We start from the raw sequence: 1,298 nt of genomic DNA on the forward strand, positions 1-1,298 counted from the left end.
GGATCTGAACCTGCCAGGCTGCCTTTTGGCTTGAGAACTGGCCACTATAAAGGCCAGGCAACTGCAGGCAATCTGTTGCGTCCCCTGCTGCCATTCAGCCTTTCTCTTTCCTTGCAGGTTTGTTTCTGGAACATAGAGACAATGCTGTGGAAATCTGCTGCTTAACCTCCCACAATGCCCTTTTCTGACTTCATCGCAGGACTTAAGGACAACCAGTACTTTGGGGCTGGGTTTGGCCTCGTTGGGGTGGGCACAGCCCTGGCTTTAGCCCGGAAAGGGGCCCAATTTGGGCTGGTGGCTTTCAGGCGCCATTATATGATCACCCTGGAGGTGCCCAGCAAGGATAAGAGTTACTCCTGGCTACTGAACTGGATCTCCCACCATGCCAAGCACACGCAACACCTCAGCGTTGAGACGTCATACCTGCAGCATGAAAGCGGCCGCGTCAGCACCAAGTTCGACTTTGTCCCCAGCCCTGGGAACCATTTCATCTGGTAAGGGAGGATGGGGGAAAGCAGTCTGGGGATTGCCCCTCATTTTGGCAAGGAAACTCCAACCTGGGGGACCCGTGGAGGCAGCAGAGAGGATCCCGCTTCCTCCTTCAGTCTGGGTTAGGGCAGGAGATTGAGAGTACTGAGAGGAGTCTGTAGTCACTGGTGCGAGGCGATTTCTCTACCTGAGAGGAGTGTTCCCCTTGATGCATGTAGCAGGCTGGGTGCCGCTGAGTGGTGCTGGACCACGGTCCCCCAGCACCTTTGTCCCACCCCAGGTATCGCAGGAAGTGGATTCGCATCGAGCGCAACCGGGAGCAGATGATTGACCTGCACACGGGGACCCCCTGGGAGTCTGTCACCTTCACTGCACTGGGCACCAACCGGGAGATCTTCTTCAATATCCTCGAGGAAGGTCTGTAGGGGAGCTGTGTGAGGCGCTGCTAGGAACAGCCTGCTCTCTGGAGATGCCTAAGGCTTCACAGGAGATCCCTTTCCCTGCCAGCTGTCCCCTCTGCCTCTCTCTGCAGCCCGGGAGCTGGCGCTGCAGCAGCAGGAGGGGGGAACCATCATGTACACGGCCATGGGAGCAGAATGGCGGAAGTTTGGCTTCCCCCGCCGCCGGCGACCTCTCAGCTCAGTGGTGCTGGAGGAAGGTGTGTCGGAGAGGCTGGTGCAGGACGTGAAGGAGTTCATCGACAACCCCAAGTGGTACAGCGAGAGAGGCAAGGCTCTGGCGTGGCATCCTCTGTCCTGTGCCCTTACCCCCTGCAGCCATGGCGGGGGGGCACCCACTTTGGGCCGTCC

The 1,298-nt window shown here is 58.5% G+C and overlaps 1 protein-coding gene across 1 annotated transcript in view; it reads left to right on the forward strand.

Annotated features, from left to right (window-relative positions):
* Positions 1 to 112: 112 nt before the first annotated feature.
* LOC104502183 (mitochondrial chaperone BCS1) overlaps positions 113 to 1,298 on the forward strand; it is a 3,752-nt gene continuing 2,566 nt past the window's right edge. Inside the window, exons 1-3 of the mRNA XM_010146119.1 lie at positions 113 to 494; positions 770 to 906; positions 1,022 to 1,216. Coding sequence (XP_010144421.1) covers positions 175 to 494; positions 770 to 906; positions 1,022 to 1,216 — 652 coding nt within the window. The 5' untranslated portion in view covers positions 113 to 174. The remainder of the gene's footprint in view (positions 495 to 769; positions 907 to 1,021; positions 1,217 to 1,298) is intronic.

This window comes from Buceros rhinoceros, unplaced genomic scaffold, assembly GCF_000710305.1.
Source record: "Buceros rhinoceros silvestris isolate BGI_N320 unplaced genomic scaffold, ASM71030v1 scaffold8842, whole genome shotgun sequence".
In the NCBI taxonomy this organism is placed as follows: Eukaryota; Metazoa; Chordata; class Aves; order Bucerotiformes; family Bucerotidae; genus Buceros; species Buceros rhinoceros.